The sequence below is a fragment of the Poecilia reticulata genome, linkage group LG8, assembly GCF_000633615.1.
Source record: "Poecilia reticulata strain Guanapo linkage group LG8, Guppy_female_1.0+MT, whole genome shotgun sequence".
In the NCBI taxonomy this organism is placed as follows: Eukaryota; Metazoa; Chordata; class Actinopteri; order Cyprinodontiformes; family Poeciliidae; genus Poecilia; species Poecilia reticulata.
This window is the reverse complement of record NC_024338.1, coordinates 2,241,446-2,259,187: the sequence shown is the minus strand read 5'-3', so window position 1 is coordinate 2,259,187 and position 17,742 is coordinate 2,241,446. Positions and strand designations below refer to the sequence as shown.

At 41.4% G+C, this 17,742-nt stretch overlaps 2 protein-coding genes across 3 annotated transcripts in view; one reads left to right on the top strand and one right to left on the bottom strand.

The window, feature by feature from the left end:
• The window catches only part of clpp (caseinolytic mitochondrial matrix peptidase proteolytic subunit), a 6,686-nt gene extending 2,733 nt beyond the window's left edge, over positions 1-3,953 (top strand). Inside the window, exons 5-7 of the mRNA XM_008415068.2 lie at positions 281-468; positions 560-665; positions 3,350-3,953. Of these exons, the coding sequence (XP_008413290.1) occupies positions 281-468; positions 560-665; positions 3,350-3,585 (530 nt within the window). The 3' untranslated portion in view covers positions 3,586-3,953. The remainder of the gene's footprint in view (positions 1-280; positions 469-559; positions 666-3,349) is intronic.
• Positions 3,954-5,247: 1,294 nt separating this feature from the next.
• Positions 5,248-17,599, bottom strand: aldh3b1 (aldehyde dehydrogenase 3 family, member B1). Of its 2 annotated transcripts, none has more exons than XM_008415069.2 (10): positions 17,385-17,599; positions 13,249-13,418; positions 12,854-12,964; positions 9,837-9,957; positions 9,526-9,611; positions 9,170-9,251; positions 7,645-8,037; positions 6,302-6,468; positions 6,120-6,219; positions 5,248-5,540 (listed from the first exon to the last, which is right to left on the bottom strand). In XM_008415069.2, exons 2-10 carry the CDS (start codon positions 13,408-13,410, stop codon positions 5,353-5,355), a joined length of 1,410 nt encoding a protein of 469 aa, XP_008413291.1. In that variant the 5' UTR covers positions 13,411-13,418; positions 17,385-17,599; the 3' UTR covers positions 5,248-5,352. The 2 variants fall into 2 exon arrangements, with proteins under 2 accessions (XP_008413291.1, XP_017161808.1); XM_017306319.1 differs by having other exon boundaries at positions 17,389-17,599.
• Positions 17,600-17,742: the final 143 nt, after the last annotated feature.

The following is a 17,742-nucleotide window of genomic DNA, read 5'->3' as shown; positions in this document are numbered from 1 at the left end:
TTAGTTCACTGTCAACTCACTGATAGTGCCACTGTTAGCTCAGTATTAGCTCATTGTTAAGCCACAGCTAGCTCTTCTGTTAGCTCCACTGTTAGTTCACATTGATATTAATGACATGCATTCATAAAAACTTTAAAACTTATTGCTGCTGTTATTCAGTTGTGTCTACTTTCATTTTTAACTACTCACATTTTTACACCATGCTTTCTCTGAATGTGTTTGTGTTGAAGGATTTCCAGCTCAGTCCTAAATCTTGACCTATACTCCTTCTTCTGTCCAGGCGGGGTGGTGACAGCAGGCCTGGCCATTTATGACACCATGCAGTATATCCTTAATCCCATCTCCACCTGGTGCGTTGGCCAGGCAGCCAGCATGGGCAGCCTGCTCCTGGCTGCAGGTACGACTGGCATGAGGCATTCGCTGCCCAACGCCCGCATCATGGTGCACCAGCCTTCAGGTGGGGCCAGGGTAAGCAGGCCAGTTTAGACCTATCAGAGCTAAGATCTGGAGAGTTGACACCTAGAATAAAGATGGAGCTAACAGAGTGCTGTGTTTCCAGGGCCAGGCCACAGACATCGCCATCCAGGCTGAGGAAATCCTGAAGCTGAAGAGACAAATCAACAACATCTATGCAAAGCACACAGGCCAGCCGCTGGTCACCATAGGTAGGTTAGTGAGGCTTAGTGAAGATGTGAACCTGAAGAAATAAAGGTTTTTAGGTGAAGAGGGGCCCAGTTGTGATGTTACTGAATGGAGCCAGTAACAGACTGTGGAGAGTGTAAACACTATAATAGTGAAAATAGAGATGAAATTACTCAATGGAACTAAAGGCTTGTTTCTTGCAAGATAAATTAAACTTGTTCTTTCATAAATTGATTAACTGAATAAAATCTGGGCTAAACACTGTTGCCTTGCACCAAGAAGGTTGTGGGTTCAAACTTCCCTACCATGTCATATTACTGTTTATTTATTTACACAGAGACRATGTAAAACAATTCATGGTACCACGTTAGCACACAATGCTCATTTCCCCCTGCAGCCCTGAACAGGTTGATTGTAATCTAGTATGATTTAACAGATTATGAAGTGGTGAAAAGCCAGTTTAATATTTCATTAAATACACTCCTGATCAAAATCTTAAGACCAGTTAAAAAACTGCAAGAATTTGCATTTTGCACTTTGGATCTTAATAATACCCTTCTTAAGAAAGATCTTAAGAACCTTCTGTCAAGAAGGTCTTGACAATGTTAAAAATAGAAATCAGCGTAAGACACAAAAACTTTTGAGCGGGGAATTAATTGAAAACTGCATTTACACTCAAACATGATTTTTTCAGCTGATCAAAAGTTTAAGACCATAGCTCAAAATAACCCGAAAACCCCCCAAAACAGAAATCAAAGTGTCAAAAACAAGGACTCAGTAATGAGTAGCTCCACCATTCTTGTTGATGACTTTAAACAATCGTTTAGGCTTGATGCCAGTGTTTCCAGGAGGCTAGTGGGAACATTGCTCCAAGTGTTGAAGACGGCTTCACGAAGGGCATCCATTGTCTGGAACTGATGTCCATTATTGTAAACTTCCCTTGCCATCCATCCCCAAATGTTCTCAATTGGGTTTAGATCCGGGGGACATGCAGGATGGTCCAAAAGAGTGATGTTATTCTCTTGTAAGAACTCCTTTGTTAGGTGGGCATTGTGAACTGCAGCRTTGTCCTGTTGAAAAACCCAATCATTACCACACAGACGAGGGCCCTCAGTCATGAGGGATGCCCGCTGCAACATCTCCACATAGCCAGCTGCTGATTGACGCCCCTGCACAACCTGAAGCTCCATTGTTCCATTGAAGGAAAACGCACCCCAAATCATGATGGCGCCCCCACCATGTGCCGTGTAGAAAACATCTGAGGTGGGATCTCCTTGTCATGCCAGTAACTTTGGAAGCCATCAGGACCATCAAGGTTACATTTTTTCTCATCAGAGAAGACAACTTTCTTCCACCTTTCAATGCCCCATGTTTGGTGCACCTTGCAAAGTCCAAACGGATAATTTTGTGGCGTTGAAGAAGACGTGGCCTTTGAAGACGTTTTTTGTTTCTGAAGCCCTTCTCTCACAGATGCCGTCTGATGGTTATTGGGCTGCAGTCAGCACCAGTAATGGCCTTAATTTGGGTTCCGTGTCTTGACGAATCGGATCCTGCGGCTCAGAGCTGGTGACATGTTTTTGGGTCTACCACTTGACGTTTTTGTTCCATAACCCTCAGGATCATTTAAAAAATGCAAAATGACTGTCTTACTGCGTCCAACCTCAGCAGCGATGGCACGTTGTGAGAGGCCTTGCTTATGCAGCTCAACAATCCTACCACGTTCAAAGTCAGTGAGCTTTTTTGCTTTTGCCATCAGGAGGTCTTGACATCAGGAGGTCTTGACAGTGTAAAGACTTGACAGAAAATTACATGGAATCCAGATTTTTTCACAGCTTTTGGCTTTTAAAGACTATGGTCTTAAACTTTTGATCAGCTGAAAAAAATCATGTTTGAGTGTAAATGTTGTTTTCAGAAAATTTCCTGCTCAAAAGTTCTTGTCTCTTGCACTGATTTTTTCCTTTAACATTGTGAAGCTCTACTTAGAACCTTCTTAAGATCCAAAAGTGCAAAATGCAAATTCTTGCAATTTTTTGACTGGTCTTAAGATTTTGATCAGGAGTGTACATGTGTGATATCATTATTCAGATCTCACTGAAACCATGCAAATCAAACTACAAACCAACAGACGGTTCATAAAACAGTTACTTTGCCTTCATCAATAATGAGTGCAAATCCGCTTATTAAATAACCACAAATGTGAAAATTTGCAAACATTTTATAACTAGACCATGTTATAATCTCATTTAGTAAATTGTTTCAATGACAATGATTTCTTTGCAGCTGATGTCTCTGTGGAGTTAGGCGGTCTGTCCCCTTCCGTCTGTTTAGCAGAATATTCCATGTTTCTGCTTCTGTGGTCAGCCATGAACTGGTATTTGTGATTTTCCTGGAGGATGATGTATCTAAGGATATGTTGGGAATCTGAATTAAAAAGTCTTGGCAGTCCTCCAATTAACTCCTTCATGCTTCTTTTGAACTGTACTCTTCTGCTTGCCGCAGATTGTTAGGAAGCAGAGGAGAAATGATTTAGAAGTTTGCAAATAAAATGTGCAACTCATTGATCTGCCAGCTTAGTACAGACATGTCTCCTGATGGATGCTGAAGTGACCCTGTCAGCTGAAAGTGTGGCAGGAACCTGAGTGAAGGTTTGAGTTGAGGTTTTCACTGGGCTGATGTAAACGGAGGCTGTTTTCTTTCCACCTTTCAGAGAGTGTGATGGAGAGGGACCGCTACATGAGTCCCATGGAGGCTCAGGACTTTGGGCTGATTGACCGGGTTCTGGTGCATCCCCCGCAGGCAGGCCAGGATGAGCCGGAGCTGGTCCAGAAGGAACCACCAGCAGCAGCAGCAGCACCCAGTCCCTCCCCACAGCCGGAGTCTGCTGGCCCAGATCAGGCCCCGCCTGGTACCAGCTCCCCCTCCTCATACAAACCAGAACCCTGAACTGAGAGCAAAACCCAGCCTCTCTCTTTCTTCACTAGGTCTTTGTTCTCCACCATGGACGCTCTGCTGAGTAGCTCAGGCTCATACTTTGAAAGAAGCAGAACTTCATTCCTCCAGTGAATGAAATAAATCCCATATAATCCAGACTGACTGTAGGCGTCAGCAGTCACCTTTAACCCTGCTTACAGTCTCTTCATCAAGTCTGGTACAAATCAAGTCTTTAGTTAATGAATATGAAAAAGCAAACAAAACAATTAATGAGCTTCCTGAAGTGTGCAAAAGTTTCACAAAGATGGCTGCCAAAAATCCCTTCAGGAGTGGAAACCTTTGTTATTAAGATTTCTAATAAAACCATTAGTTTGACCACAGAGTGTCTCTGCTTGATCCATCCATGACTCTGAACCCCGCTGACTGAAAACTCTTATAATCTTCGTAGGGTCTTTAAAACTCTTAGTTTTTGTTACTTCTTAAAATCATATTTTATTGTCATAAATTTGCTTATTCTATCACAGTTTCCTTTTCCATTTTTGGTGAAATGTGATCCATTTGCAGCGATGAATAGAAAAAAATCTCAAATGAAATAAATAACCAGACCTCCTCCAGGTAGCAGATGCTTCCTAATGACTCATTAAATACGACTCAACTTTAGCTTTTCTACATGAATATTTCTGAGAAAATAGAAGATGTAGGTGAAAAAAGTCAGTTTTAGCTGAACTTTGAACATATCAGTTCAGCTTTCAGTTTGTTTTTAGTCTATACGATATAATCATTCAGGGATTAAACTGAAGGCAGCTGGACGACTTCTGGTGTTTCCTGCAGTGTCTTGGTTCTGACCACAAAATACTCCCAAAGAACAAACACTTTTTTGAATTTTATCATATTTCCTTTATGAAGCATATTGTCCTTCTGTAGTGTAATACTCAATTCATCCTGCATCAAAAAAAAATTAATGTTGCATAAAATCGCAATATTTCTTCCCATCTCAAAGTGAATCTCGTATATTATATAGAATCATCACACACTGAGTGACATTCCTTGTTTCTTGGAGTTTTGATTATTGCGGCTTACAGATGATGAAAACTCAAAAACTAAGAAAATCAGAATATTGTGAAAAAAGGTTATGAGTGGAAACTCATGATGTCACATCCTAATCAGTAAATGAAATCTGAACACCTGCTGAGGTTTCCTGAGTTTCTCACTCTGGGTCAGTATGACTGGACAGATGTCCAGGAGACAATCAGACACACAAGGTCATTGCTGAAGAAGCTGGCTGTTCACAGAGTTCTGTATCCAAAGAGTATTAACAGAAAATTGTGTGGAAGGCAGAAGTGTCCGAGGAAAGGTGAACCAGCAACAGGGAGAACCACAGCCTGGAGAGGACTCGTGTGAAATCCTTGCAGAAAAGTCTGACATAAGGAAACTGATGGATTTCTCTGTTTTGCAACATAAGTAAAGAAAAAAAATTATTTACATTATTCTGACTAAAGGGACAAATGCTTATAGTTTCACAAAGACAATGCCATAAATGATACCAGTGTAGCAGTATTTTCAAAGGATATCGGCAAAAAATTCATCTTAAAAATATAGGTAGTAAAATGTGGAAAGGTTTACACCTTCAAAAGAAGTAATATTAATTTATACAAATACACCCATAACCTTCCAAATTGTTGCAAAAAATACTTTATTTTCCTCCTAAGTTGTTTCAGTGTAAAAGGTTTCTATTTGTCTTAAATTCTCATCTTCGTCAGGCTGCCTTTGAGAGGCGCATCACATGAGAGAGCAGGTGCTCTGTGCAGACGTGGTCCAGCGCAGCCACTTCAGCTTGTCATCACTGTAAGGCGGGTAGCGCAGGCCGTTGAGTCTCTCCAGCGCCCAGCCGCGCAACATGCAGGCGCGCCGGTGGCTGAACGTCTCGAAGCCCCAGCGGCCGTGGTAGGAGCCCCAGCCGCTGGCCCCTGGATGGGCGGGGAGAGAAACACACTGCAGGTTAGATATGCACAAATTATTAAAGCTCCAGTACAGAACTTTTATAAAAATGTTTTTTACACGTTTGTTAAAACTGTCACCGCGTCCTGACAGCATAACATGAGACAGATAATCTGTGAGAAGATCGAGCGCCTACTGCACCGTTCCCAGTCAAAAACAACCCGTGATGCTGTCAATCAATCCAGTGAACGCGCTGCTCTGAGGAAGAACTGTGGCCAAACTGTCAACCGACCAAAACATGGCTGCCCAGATGACCCCAGGGTCAGCAACCTCCACCATCTAAAACACAACATTATATTCACTCCTACTAAATAAAATACCTTCAAAAAAGCGTGGCTGATCAAGTTTTATCAATACAAAATATATAATTGTTTTGGTACTTGAACCAAATCCTGGTTAAAACAGTAACAAAATTTTCTTTCTTACTTTGAAGTTTTAGAACAAAGGAACATATCAACCAGTTTGTTCTACATTTATGGAAAATAAGAGAGAAATGGCTCATAGTTTGTGACCTGAAGAGAAAACATGGAATAAGTATGTACACCTACCTACGCCCCCAAAGGGCAGCCCAGGCAGGGTCATGTGAACGATGCCGTCGTTGGAGCAGAAGCCTCCACTGCTGGTCTTCTCCATCGTCATCTTCACCACCTTAGAGAACAACAACATGGTGATCCTCACAGCTATGGGTTTCCAGCTTTCAGCAAGCAGCCAGCAGAGTTCTGGTCCTTACAGAGGATTCATCAGAGAACACGTAGAGCGCCAGCGGCTTCTCCTTACGATTCACCAACTCAATGCCCTTCTCCAGTTCCTCCACAGTCAGGATGGGCAGGATGGGGCCAAAGATCTCCTCCCCCATCAGGACATCATCTTCCTCTACATCCACCAGCACCGTGGGCGCTGGAAGACACACACATGGAAAACTTCACAATACATTATCTTTGAGTGTTAAGTTTGAATTTAGGCAGACCTAAAAATGATGTAATGACCAAAAAATGTTCTCTTTCAAAAGTTACTCACTTTTACTACAAATCGTATCTCAATAACTCAGAACACATTCAAAGAAACTGGAATATTATTTAAAAAAAATATTTAACTATCCATTTTAAATTATAAATTTAATGTCCATTACCTTTATTACACACAGTGATATATTTATTGCGTTAATTTAAGCCATAATCATAATGTTTATGATCATGGCTTATCACTGACAAAAATTCAAAATTAAAGTTTTCTAAAAATGTAATATTACATAAAACCAATCAAACAGAATTCTGATGAAGAATCAGAATCTGTGGCCTGTTGTCAAGAGGAGATGAGACACCAGAACCAACGATACAGAAGAGCTGAAGGTCAGCCGACTGCTGTTCAGTGTAACACAGGGGAGCACCCAAAAATCAGCCCCGACCTCCTTCATTTTGGTGATCGCATTTACATGTCAAGCCGGCCTTATCTACCTAGTCTGAACATCAACCACAGATACCAGCAGGCAGCCCACTGTTACCAGCTCAGCAACTTTCTTGCTTTATTTAGCAACATTTCAGAAAATATGAACAGTATCGACCAAAATCTGGATCGACAGGTCAGGCTTTTTAAAGATCAGTGATCGGCTAGAAAACTGAAATTGGTGCATTAATATACTAAATTCCCAAGAAACTGACATGTATAACTTGGTGTGTGATGAATATACACAGTAGACAAGTTGAACCTTTTCCATTCAATTACTGAGAAAAATTTACTTTTGTATGATTTTCTAATTTATTGACTTGCAGCTTTACATGACAACAGCATTTATAAGGCAACGTTTAAAAATCTTTAATTAGAAAGAGGATTTAGTGTTTTCTTCACCTTAAATACATTTTAAGTTAACACATCCAGCTCATTGCCAACTTTCAAAAAGGATCTTTAACGGTTTGAACACGTCTCTCCTGCGACAGTCAGAGTGAGCTTTACATTAAGGAATCTCGCTACTCAAACGCTATGATATGAATAAATGTTTGGAAATGATTTATCAGTAGCAGCTCCTGATTAGTCGGATGTTTAATATTGTTCTCCAAAGTCTAGTTAAAGGCCCACCTATGTATTTATCGTCCTCGTCGCTCTGTCCTCCAATAACGACCTTCCCCTTGGTCCTCTCCAGCAGCTTCATGAGGCGAGTGAAGTGGCGAGCGGACACGATGCGGGACAAGTCCGGACTCTTCTGCAGCTCCTTCCCATAGAACTCCTCCAGCACCGTGGTCAGGGCGGGGACCAGGGCGTCCCGGGTGGCCTTGGTGCACAGCACGTAGTCTGGAGCCACACAGCTCTGGCCTGCGTTGAAGTACTTGGCCCACACCAGGCGGTGGGCTGCAGCTTGGATGTTTATCCGGCCATATATGAGGCAGGGACACTTACCGCCCAGCTCCAACGTTACGGGCGTAAGGTGAACTGAGGCGGCCTGGACCACAGTGCGAGCCACCGCTTGGGAACCTGAAGGCAGGAGCGTCAATGTCAGAGGTCACAGAGGAAAGAGCTGCAACGTTTTCATGTGAAATGGTAAAAGGACTGAACTTAGACATTCATCATGGACATCAATGTCAAATTTTGCAAGAATGCATATGAGGTGACCTTTTTCCAGGTTAGGAGGATCATTTAAAGGGGCAGAGTATCAACTCATAGCACAGTTAAGCAACTATGTTATCTTTAATTGTAATAAAAAAGACCAAAATAGGACTTAAAAATGTGACTGTAATTTAATGCCTTGAAATTGGGCCTCGGTCTCTTTAAAAACTCCACCTTCAGGAAGTCATCACAAGATGGCTCCACTATTAACCCTTTAACAACATTTTACCAGCTTTGCTCTGAGAAGTAGCTTCTATAGTGAGCTCAGCAGATCCACAGTTCCACCAGGTGTTTGCTAATTCCTGCCACTAGTCTGAAGGAGCTGAGTGGGGGGAGTCATGGGGAAGGGCTGTTCTGTGAGGTGGAAACTCAAAATCTTGGAAACTCTGAGGAGCTGCGTCTCAAAGGCAGGGCTCAGTTCACTCAGGCGTTTTAACAGCTGAATGGTTGCCATGGAGATGAAATGATTTGTCAAACATGGATGAAAGAATCACGCCAACACTCCAGATATGTTTTTTGATGGGTGCGTAGCATTATAACTGCACAACAGCTGAAACACTAAATGGCCTGTTCAGAGTTGCTTTTGACTCATAATAACATACTTTATGATGACTAGCCTTGATGATTTTGATGATGGCATTTAACAAAATGTAATGTGCATTGCAGTTTCATAATTGGTTATTGTATGGTGATTTTATGGTGTAAGCACATTGAAGTGCAATGTGCTACACGAATAACCTCGGCAGCAGTAGAGGATTATGGGTCGGTAAAACCTCAGTCAGACTCTTCAAAGCCCCGTCTGTAGCAGGAAACCAAACGGTTCCCATGAAGCCTACCATGTCTGTGCTCATGGCTCATATTCTCATGGCTTCATATGTCAGATGACTCATCTTTCCAACGAATCAGCAACCATCAGATGTACACCTCTAAACACCATGCAACCTGGTCCTGCATGTTTTTGGTTCAGCGCAGCAGATGTGGAGTTCCACAGGGCTTCTACCTGTGTAGAAGATGTGGTCAAATCGGTTCTGCAGCAGAGCCTTGGTCTCCTCTGCTCCCCCACGAACAACCGCATAGCAGTCCTGAGGAAGCAGCAGCACAGTGAGGGCAGAGAACGAGCTGACATGGAGCTGACATGAAACTGACATGAAGCTGACATGGAGCTGACATGGAACTAACATCAAGCTGACATGGAGCTGACATGGAGCTAACATTAAGCTGACATGGAGCTGACATGAAACTGACATGGAGCTAACATTAAGCTGACATGGAGCTGACATGAAACTGACATGGAGCAGCCTGGACCAGCATAAAACATGAAATGGGTTTAGAACAGGCAATGAGACTTCTGCTCACCTGAGACAGGTATTTAGGAATGAGCTCAGCCACCAGGCAGTCTGTGGCCGAGCTGACCTCTGAAGGCTTGATGACTGCACAGTTTCCTGTCAGGGACATTAACCGTTACTTCACACAGCTTTAAACACACAACACTTAAGAACAGATTACAGCATCGATACGGAGATAGAAGCTGAATGAAGAGGCTTTCACCTTGAAACTGTCTCAAGGATTCAGACACAGCTTGCTGACATTTAATTAAAATGTCAGCTGACTTGCTGACATTTAATTAAAATGTCAGCAAGTTATAATAAAACATAAAGTCTGCAGACCTGCAGCAATGGCTCCAACTAGTGGTAAAATAAGGAGTTGCAGGGGGTAGTTCCAGGGTCCGATGATGAGCACAACTCCCAATGGTTCCCTCCGCACAAAACAGTCATCTAGTTTTGTAGCCTGTGAAAACGACAGAAAGGCATCAGCTCATCTACAACAAGCCACGACACACTGGGTTTTGAAGGAACATATCTGTGATTGTATCTCCTAAAATTAAAGCTTCCACTTCTCTTATTGAGCACTTAATACTTTAAGGGCAAAGCCATAAGCTTACAATTAGAGGTGTGCCGATCGACTGGTCACTGATCATAATCGGGCCGATTTTTGTGAAAAAGTGCATGATCAGTGATCGGCGATCATTGGCTCTTGTTGCCGATACCGATCACCTGCATCTCATTTCGCAGCCTGYCTGTGCAGCTGGTCTCCTCTTTCSTTCACACTGCDCAAAMGCGCAGCAACAAATCCTAAGYGATGTGGAACTATAACGCACTGAGTGAATGRGGAAGTTTGCGTGTTGCAGCGGAAAATTGAAGCACGTYAAAATGCATCAACACAACGAAGCTAATACGACATAAAAACAATGACATACTTGACAGAGTTTGGCTACATCGAGGCTCACTGCAGTAAAAAAGACATATGGAGGATCAGATAGCAGGTAAAGCAGCGCACAGCTACAAACACTCACCCGGATTAGCATGACGGTCAGAAAGCTAAACAAATAACCCGCAAAATTATTTAAGTCTCTGAGCTGCGATGTAAGACGCTGGTTCTGCTCTCGCTGTTGAACCGCTGCTACGCGCTACACGTAGTAATATTTCACAGACGGAGCGCCGCTTCTGCTCCACCTGGTAGTGACTCTCACACCGAACCTCTGCTTAAAGCTGCAGCATCTAACCTAAAAAATACATTTTACATACGTATTAAAACTTTCGCTGTCCTAACATGAGACAGATAATCTAAAAAAAAAAAAATCAATCTCCTCCCTGTTCTGCATAATTACTTCGCTCAGTCAGAAACAGCCAATCAGAACTAGCAGTAATCAGCTAGCCGCCATGCTATCAGGAAGTTTTCATTCAGTAACTCAGGATTGTTTATTGTAATGGAACCTGTATTTGCCTTTGAATGTTAAGTTTTATACTTGAATTTTTTTGGCAATGTTGAGAGGTTTTATTTTGACTCCTTGCATTATTTAGCCTCTTCAGAGCCTTCATATGTTATCAGTCTGTTAAAATTGTACTGCTATTAGTATTACTAATAGCAGTACAATTTGCAGAATGCCTGTTTTGTTTAGTTTTCTTCTTGGAAAAAGTTATTAAAAACAAGTTTTTGTCTAAATTAAGGTGAATTCATGGTTCCTTTTTCCACATAATGTAACCGGTAGTGTTTATGATTTTTAAAAAATATATAATAATTATGTGATCAGAATCGGTGATCGGCCCTCATGGGTGATCGGTATCAGTATCGGCAGGAAAAAACCTGATCGGCACATCTCTACTTAAAACCAATTACCAATTCAAAATGATTAAATCATGTCAGGGGGAGTTTGGTCATCGCTCTGTTCTGCTTGTCCTTCCTGCTCTAATCTACTGGCTCACATCGCAGCGTAAACAAGACTCAACAGGTATTTGTTCTTTACACAATACTAAGTATTACTAAGTGTTTCCTAGTAAAACTAGATTGTTGGATTAAATGTGAAATTTTGAAATGATTTCTAAAATTTCTAAAAGCAGATATGACACGTAGAATTGGAATTCTTAAAAAGGATAAAATTTAATTTTTGCTGTAATATTTTCAGCATTCTGTTATCTGACGTTTCTCTGTTGCGGTAGCCTGAATCAAGAGCCAACATCACTACACAGAACTTTTAATGTCTATAAACATTCCCACCAAACGATGGTGTGGTCACTAAGGAACATCCAAATATCTACAGGCCTCACATTCCTTTATAAAGGTCAGAGTTCATGATTCAACAATGAGAAATGGGACGACAAAAATGTCATCCCAGGAGAACTCCAAAGCTTTGAAGATCTTCATAATCTCCAAGACTGTTGGGGAAAATATTCTGTGGACTGAGGAGACAAACATGGACATTTTTAGAAGGCATGTCCCCTTTTTACATCTGGTGTAAAACTAACTCTGTACTACAGGATAACCATGCCAACGGTCAACACGTGGACTTCTTTGCTACTTGAACGATCTGCTATAATTAATGGAACCACAAATGTCCTCTTCTGAGAAAAATCCCTGATTGTCACCTTATCAGTTTGCAACCTTAATAATCCTGGCTCGTGAAAAGAGCTAAAAAAAACCAAAAACCTCAGAAAACAATAAAACAAAGGCTTTGGGTGCTTGTGTCAAACGCTGGACTAAAATTTTTTCAAGATGTGATGGTGGGACCTTATGGTGCGTTCACACCAAATCTGTTTTGAGCATCAGGCGCGTCTGGTTTACATTCAGAGTCTATGTGGAGGCGCGTTTCGAGCAGCGCGATTTGAACCGTTAGGAGCATTTGACGCGTCAAGTGAGTCCAACAAGAAGCTTTGCTTCACATGTCCAAACGTGCACACATGTCAAACTTGACACGCGTAATGCATTTGATGTGAACGCACCATTAAAACAAGCTATTCATGCTTAATCATTTACCCCATTCATCCCTAGAGACCCTAAATTTGGGGGGAATTGCAATGGTTTCACAAAACTTACTGGAACAAAAACCATCCAACATGGCTGAACTAAAACTATTTTGCAGTGAGTGGGCCAGCATTTTTATGTCAAAGGTTCCCTGTCAGTTATCAGAAATGCTTCATAGTAGATGTTGCTGCCAATGCTGGCACGGCTAGGCATTAAGTTACCATAGTAAATTGTTTTTTTTAAACAAAAACAAAACCTGTTTGTTTGTTTGCCTTATATTAAAGGCTTGTATTTAGGAAATCTCTAAGGGAACAAATACTTTCTCCCAGCGCTCTCTCTGCTGTAAGCAGCAGCAGCAGCGAATGCAGCGTTCAGGTGAACTTACCAGGTTTTTGGACACATACTCCGGCTGAATCCAGGTCGCCACGTTGGAGATGGCATGATGCAGGTCATTGGTCACTATTTCCACCTCAGAGAGGATGCTCTCAAATTTTGGCTGAAATACAGAAGCAGCAGCGCAGACAGATGTTATCCCTCAGCAGAAATTATGCATACTGATCTGAATCGCATATGCAGCTTCAAAAATTTGTTGAGTAAAAACTAAGCAGGAACTTTCTGCAGTTGGACGGTTGCGGCAGGAGTAAAAAACAATAAAAAAAAAAAACGTTCCTCTTGCATCATAGTCAGGACAGTAAAACAAGTAAATCACTCAGACTTTGGTTGCGCAACTCTTGTGTGGTCATGTGGTGGTGCAGTCTGAGTAATACCGGTGTCAGGTACCTTTGCTAAGTCTTGGTGTAGCGCTTTTACAATCTGCTCCTCGTTGTCTTTGACCAGGGCCAGCAGCTTGGTGAGCTGTGTTCGACGAAACTCCAGCGGCAAAGTGATGCCTGACCTGAAGGCCGTCCGTAAACGCTCCAGAACCTGACTGTGGGAGTCCATCCCTGCACCTGGAGCACATCATCCCATTCAGACTTTTAGGAAAGGGTTTAATACCGACATGAAACAGGTCTGAAAGTTTGTTTTGGTAAAACAAGTAAGTTTTTTTTTGTTTTGTTTTTTTTAAGACAAAAAACATATTTCACAAGGTGTAATAAAACCTGACGAGCCTGTCCAAGTGATTCAGCAAAAGACGAGGATTAAAGAAATGCAATAATTTTCACTGTTGACTCATACAAAAACTTTAAAAATAAAGAAACGGTGATGAGCAATGGCTGACTGGGAATCTTACTGTGAAGAGGCAGCTGTCTTTAGTTCAAACCGGGGATAAGGAAACTCAACAGGAATGTACCTCATTTTGCGATAGGTCAGCAGAAGTTGGTATCACTTCTGCTAAATTGTCACTCCTTGGTGACAATTTAACAAAATCTGAAACACTTCGGTTTAGAATAATCCTGGTTAAGTTTGACCTAAGAGTCTCTTTACAATAAAATAACTGCAATATGTGAAACTTTTACTAAAGAGGGAATTCAATGCGTTGTTTCAACTTTTTAAAAATGATGAAATGCCTTATCCCCAGTGATTTGAACTTTGTTGGCCATTCACATGAAAAAAATTTAACTTGCCTTAAGACTTATTCTTCAAAAAGGGAAAAAAGAAAAAAGAAGGTGATGATTATTAACTATTCCACTCCTAAAGAACATTCACACCTCTACCAGTCTCACCCATCCATATCAACATAGGCGTAGGAAGCGGGGGGACATGTCCCCCCCAATATTGGAGAGAGCCACATTCGTCCCCCCCCCCCAATAATTTCACCGCAGTTGCGAAGAAGGGGGGGGCGGGGCTGTTGGTATTCCAGCTAAATCCTGAATATACCCAATTTGGGTTGTCTTGGAGTTTTTATCGCAACCTGTGGGGGTTTTCCTGTCTGGGAACGAGAATACGGCCTGTTGAATGTGACAGGTAGCCAATCAAAAAGCGCGGTGACGTAAGAACAGAGGGGAATCCCAAAAAGCTGACATATCGCGCAACTGAATCCGGTGGATATTGGAGATGATATGTGGAAATGTTTATTATTAAATCTAAAGGTCATTATTATGTTTATTCGGTTAAAAATGTTAACTATGAAACAACAGTCACCTCCAAATCATAGTGCAGCAAATAGAGCGGCTGCTCCTGTAGTCTTTAATCCACCGCCTTTTCCTTTTGTTACGTCTTTTATCTCTTAAAATGACTCCACAAACTATCACTACTGCTTCTCCATAGTCATCCGTGTTTGATTATTCTAAATTCCCGCTATGTTGGGAGTTTTACTGGATTATCCTCTGGAATCGGGATGTTCGTGACTGGAATCGGTTCGTGTTGCTCCTGCCTTGGACACACGAACCGATCGAACCTGTTGTACTTTTATCAGCTCTGTGGTCACAAAGGTTTGAAGAATTGGCCGACAATTCTTAAATCTTTCCGTCTAAACCAGACTTAAGACTCACAAGCTCTACTCCTCTTCTCTCGACCACTGCCCAAACGCTCTGACTCTGGTCGCTATGGTAACGTTTACATATCCCTTCAAAATAAGATACAGATGTGCCACAAAAACGAACATTTTACTTTTGTGAAAATTGTAACCCACAATACTCACTAACGTAGCCCTGATCTTGTTTCTCTGCAACCAGACGGTCCCATCAGGGAGTGACGAGAGACAATGACACCCGAAGTGTTGCTTGAGCACAGCTTGCTTGGTCTCTACATGGCGAAGCAGCTTGAAGCTTCATTGCCTCATGAGCAGCCGGTCGCTGCATGTTACGCAGAGCGGCTTGTAATGTGGGACTCACCTACCGGACCTAAATCCATTCTCCTGTCTCTTCTCTGGGCCTTTTCCCTTTGCAAAGAAACTTTCCAAAGACATCTGATCTGTTTCTTACTCATTTYGYTGCTTGTGGSCTCAGTGTTGGCGCGCAAGTAACAGAGAATCCGGTTAAAGGATTTTCAAAATAAAAGATCCTCCAGACTCAAATAATACATAAAACATAAAACGGAAATCAGTAACTTACCAAATCTTTTTTGGTAAGTTACTGAATTCAGGGCTGGAAAGTGAGACTGAGTTAACAGGGAGGAGCTAAGGGTCTGTAAGGTGTGAAAAGTATCATTTTTATTTATTTTGTTGATCAAATTGTTGCACTGATGTAGAGTTGTTCAAGAAGAACAAAACTTGTTTTTTAGATTTTATTTTTGTTGGTCAAACTGCTGTATTGAGTTTAAAACTGCCGAGTCCTTTTTTATGATTTGTTTTTTTACTTTGGTTTTAGAAAGAGGTTCAATTACCAGTCAATTTATATCAATGCATTTTGACCAATAAAATATATCAGAATCTGTTAGCCTGTCTGTGCTACCAGAGCATTTAGCTTGCTAGTTGTGAGGCAAATGCTAAAGTGAGTGTTCATCCTGGAATGATGGTCATTATACTATGCATAATTTTAATCTGATTATTGGATTGTAAATAGTAACATGTTAGAATATTTGTTACTAAAACAAGGGTCAGATTAGAGTAACGCATTACTGATGTGTTGATGGCATAATTGTTTGACATTTCTGCTCAAGCTATTTACTGATCTGTCAGGTTTACGATATGCGTCCCCCCCAATGACAGACTCGTTCCTACGCCCTTGCATGTCATGATGTAGTGACCTGATGGTTGTGTTCAAGGTCCCATGAAAGTTTGGGGAATATTAGATAAATAATTAGCTCAGGAAACAATTTCACATGAAACATTTTAGAATTGAGTAAAGAATTTTAAACACACTAAACCTGAAAGTTCAGATCATAAACGTAGTGACAGATGGCGCCACCTTCCTAAAACAAATAATTTAGTCAGAAGTGATTTTTTTTTTTTTTTTTTTTGGCTTAAGTCATCTTTAGACAAAAAATAACTTTGGCCATTACTTTAGGAAGGTGGCGACATCTAGCTGTGATCCAGTGTATCATCTTCAGTTTTTAATGTAGAAAGACAATAATAGAATAAATCATGAACAGAGGCCTGACTGGAACCATTCAGGGACATAATGGGGAGCAAGCAGAGGTTCCAGTGACTGGCTGACCACAGTCTTGTTTGATTAGGCTCTACCAATCTGGAGTCACACAGACGGTTTTCCCCAAGTCAAACTGTTTGTTCTTAATCAATAAGGACTATGGCACTCAGCATTGTGGTGTCAAGCTGAATCCCATTTGAGGTTGTTGCAAAACTTTAAAACAAAAACAAAAAAAACACTGAAATAATCCTTTTGTGCTTTTTCACAAACCAGATCACAAACCAAGCTTTCTGTTCACTGTAGAATAATCTGGTTTCTGTTTGACCAGGTTAAGGATTTTTGACTTCTAAAGAGAGAGAATCGGGAGTCCAAGTTTGATAAGTGAATTAGTACTAGTGCTTCATAACCGAATCAGATACCAACTTCACCCGCAGCAAAAAAAACTATCCCAACAACATACACGTGTGTATTAAAATATCTGGAAGCGTGGGATTGGTCATGTTCCCTCTTCAACTATATTAGACTGCTTTAGAACGAAATTAACGTCTGTAGAAAATTATACAAAATTAGGTTGGGAAAATTATCCGCCTGGGCTCGCGTGCATAAATAACAGAAAACAAGACTGCAAACACTTGCGCCTGATTGATACCGGTTAGTTTACTATCAGTTATGGGTTGGTCAAGATCAAACACTATCAGAGCTACTCATAGTTCCAAAAGCACCACAAATGTTCGAGAAGAAATATATATTTAAAAAAAACCTGCGTCTTCTACAAGTTAACAGATAACTCCCAAAGCACACGACAAACTTCGTTTATTTCCTCCATTTCTTACATTATGCACAACCAGTTCGCCTATTCTGCTATGTATCCCTCCGCAGTGACTGGTGAACCTTGTGTAAAAAGCTCAAAATTAACTGAGATAAGAGATACAGCTGCGATGTATCTACCTACTGTTGCGCTGGCTTCTCCAAATATCAGAATCGACAGCAGCCGTCGTGACGAGCCAGTGCTTCAGGTGAGAAGGACTTCTGGTTTCCGGGTGGTGCGTCCTCTACGGGTCTCGGTCTTGTTCCATTTGCGAGGTGGGACTAGTTTTTGTTCGAGCTGGAAAAACTAGCCGGAAAACTAGTTAGGCAAGACAGAACGTGCACCCTCACCCCGACGCTCCTTCCTGCCACAGCCGACATTTTATTCAGAAACCTCTGGGAAAGAGAAATGCTAAATGCCTTTTGCTTACCCACACAAAATATTACAAAAAAGAATCCCATTTTAGATTGCAACACTTTAGAAAACCTAGAGCTTGAC